The sequence below is a fragment of the Theobroma cacao genome, chromosome 9 (assembly GCF_053813885.1).
Source record: "Theobroma cacao isolate CCN51 chromosome 9, ASM5381388v1, whole genome shotgun sequence".
Lineage (NCBI taxonomy): Eukaryota > Viridiplantae > Streptophyta > Magnoliopsida > Malvales > Malvaceae > Theobroma > Theobroma cacao.
Window position 1 is genome coordinate 13,085,198 of NC_142647.1, and position 2,447 is coordinate 13,087,644.

General features: G+C 28.9%; 1 protein-coding gene across 1 annotated transcript; it reads left to right on the plus strand.

The window, feature by feature from the left end:
* Nucleotides 1-1,218: 1,218 nt before the first annotated feature.
* Nucleotides 1,219-1,955, plus strand: LOC18589249 (cotton fiber protein). Its single transcript, XM_007014132.3, has one exon. It carries the CDS (start codon nucleotides 1,354-1,356, stop codon nucleotides 1,708-1,710), a length of 357 nt encoding a protein of 118 aa, XP_007014194.1. The 5' UTR covers nucleotides 1,219-1,353; the 3' UTR covers nucleotides 1,711-1,955.
* The last annotated feature ends 492 nt before the right edge of the window (nucleotides 1,956-2,447 follow it).

Sequence of the window (2,447 nt, forward strand, 5' to 3'; positions counted from 1 at the left end):
CTCTGTCTTTTCCATCCTTTGCCGGGATTCAACTTAGTAGCTAGCTTAATCAGAATTCTAGAACGATGATTTGTAGCGATCAAGTCCAGGATTCCCCAACATGGCAAGTTGGCAACATGTATATACAGGGACGGAGCTAGCCAAATTTTATTAATAGAGCAAAACACAGTTAAATAAGAGTTAAAAATTTTAAAAAATTAATATGTTAAATTCAATCAATAATAAAAATATTGATAATGGAAATATGAAACTAAATATAAAACTATAATTTGTAAAATATAAATAGTTAAAAACGATATATAAGATTAATAATTTTTTCTTATATAATCAGAATTATTTAACTATTATATATTAAAGAGAATTTCATTTTAACTAAACATAAAATGTAAAGCATATAAAAAAATATACTCAAATTAATTTCTTCTTACATAATCAGGATTAATAAAAAAATGATACGTTGATGAAATTTTAAGTAACAATGTAATATTATAACTTATATTTAAAAACTATATAATAATTTATTAATTTTTAAAGATTAAAATCATAAAAAATAAAATTTATGTAACATAAAAAAGAAGAACATGGCAAGTAAAAGGTAGCTGCCATATATTACATAACAAAAAAGAAAGAAATAGAACATAGTTAATGGTTTGTAGAAATTTGAGAAAGAATATTTATATAAACTTAAAACATATGAACAAATAGAATAAAATGAAAAAAATAAATAAAAATGATAATATAAATTAAAAAAATTTAAAGTTGAGTGAGATAAGTGCAATTATTTTATTATTTTTTATTTATATTAATTATTAAATAAAATATTATTTTGAGGGAGCAAGTAATAGAATATATAAAAAATTTAAAAAATTTTATATGTTATGAAAAAAAATTTAAAAGTTTGTGGGGCATCACATAAGGAGGCTCCGCCCCTGTGTATATATGTATTAAATTTTACGATATGTCAGGTTTTCGGCTGGCGACTATACTTCGTTAAAAGAATTTTCCTTGCCATTTCTTGTAGATACTTGTGTGCTTCAACAGGATTATTGTTATAGAATCAATCAAACTTTTGACCGAATATATCCTTAATCTTGTTGCCGTCGCCCTGACACGCTTGTCCATTTTTATACGCATTTATGGATTTTCTTTAAAACTTACCCGGCGGCTTCCTTTTCCCTAACTCTTTGTAAGAAGCCTCTTACATTCCTTTTCTGTATAAATATGTAAATACCATAGTCCAACACTTCTTATCTTCTACCAATATATAAGCCTCGCCAAACACATTAAAACTTCAACCTGCAACACTCAATTTGTTTATTTTTTCTTCGATATACAAACAAAGTTGTTTATACCATGGAAAAGTGGTCTTTGCTTAGCCGCCTAAGGAGGGCCGTGAAGAAGGTAAAATTCTTGCTAAATTTCAATATGAATCGCTGGCGGATCGCTTCCATGATCGGTGCTTCTCCTAGCAGCCAGAGGCTGAGCTTCACGGATAGGCCAGGGCTGAGGGCATGTGCAGACGACTATGATTCGGATGATTCGGGTTCTAGGAGACTCGCTAGGACAACAAGTTATCTATCGGAGGATGATATTGATAAGAGAGCGGAGATGTTCATTGCAAATTTTCATAAACAACTCCAGATCGAAAGGCAGGTTTCTTTGCAGCTCAAATACCTTCGTGCAAACAGCTTTGACTACAACTCTCCATGATTCATTCATTTTTAATTGGTTCATTATTATTTATTTTGGAAAAAGATTTGAAGCTTTTTGGGGCAGATTTTGATGGCCATTGGTGATTAAATTCAGTGTGAATAGTTTGTATTGCAATATCAATGCTCAGCATTCGGTAATGGACCCCTGTACGTTTTATTAGAGGTTGTCCATTATTGCAAATTCGATTTCAAATTGTAATTCTTTTTCAAGTTTTTTATGAAAATTTTGATTGTTTCCTAAGAGATTGCAAGGACAAAGTATCCTTTGAATATGTTCTGTTGTAATTAATGATTGCCTTTTTCTATTTAAAATTTCTGTATAGAGATTTGTCTGCTTTTTTTTTTCTTTTTTTAATTCCTTCCCTCTTTATTTTCATTATCCAAAGTCAGTGTCGTGTCAAATTTTTTATTCCTTAAGGGAACCGTCGGGTATGATGTCTCTATCGTTTAAAACGTGTATATGTTGTAAAATGTCATTATACTCGCTAGATTATACAGAGGTAACTGATGTAGCACTACCCCTTGGAATAGAAAAGAAGAATGTAGGTACCAATAACATACAAAAAAAAAAAAAGTTGAATGGATCGTTTTTTTTTAATGACAATTACTTATGTTAGATAGTTTGATAATAATGGTATTTAGATTCTTCAATTAAAATATTAATAAGTAATTAATTTTTAATTATTTTAAATTTCAGATTAAATAATAAAGGTTATTTATGAAGAGTGCTTATTG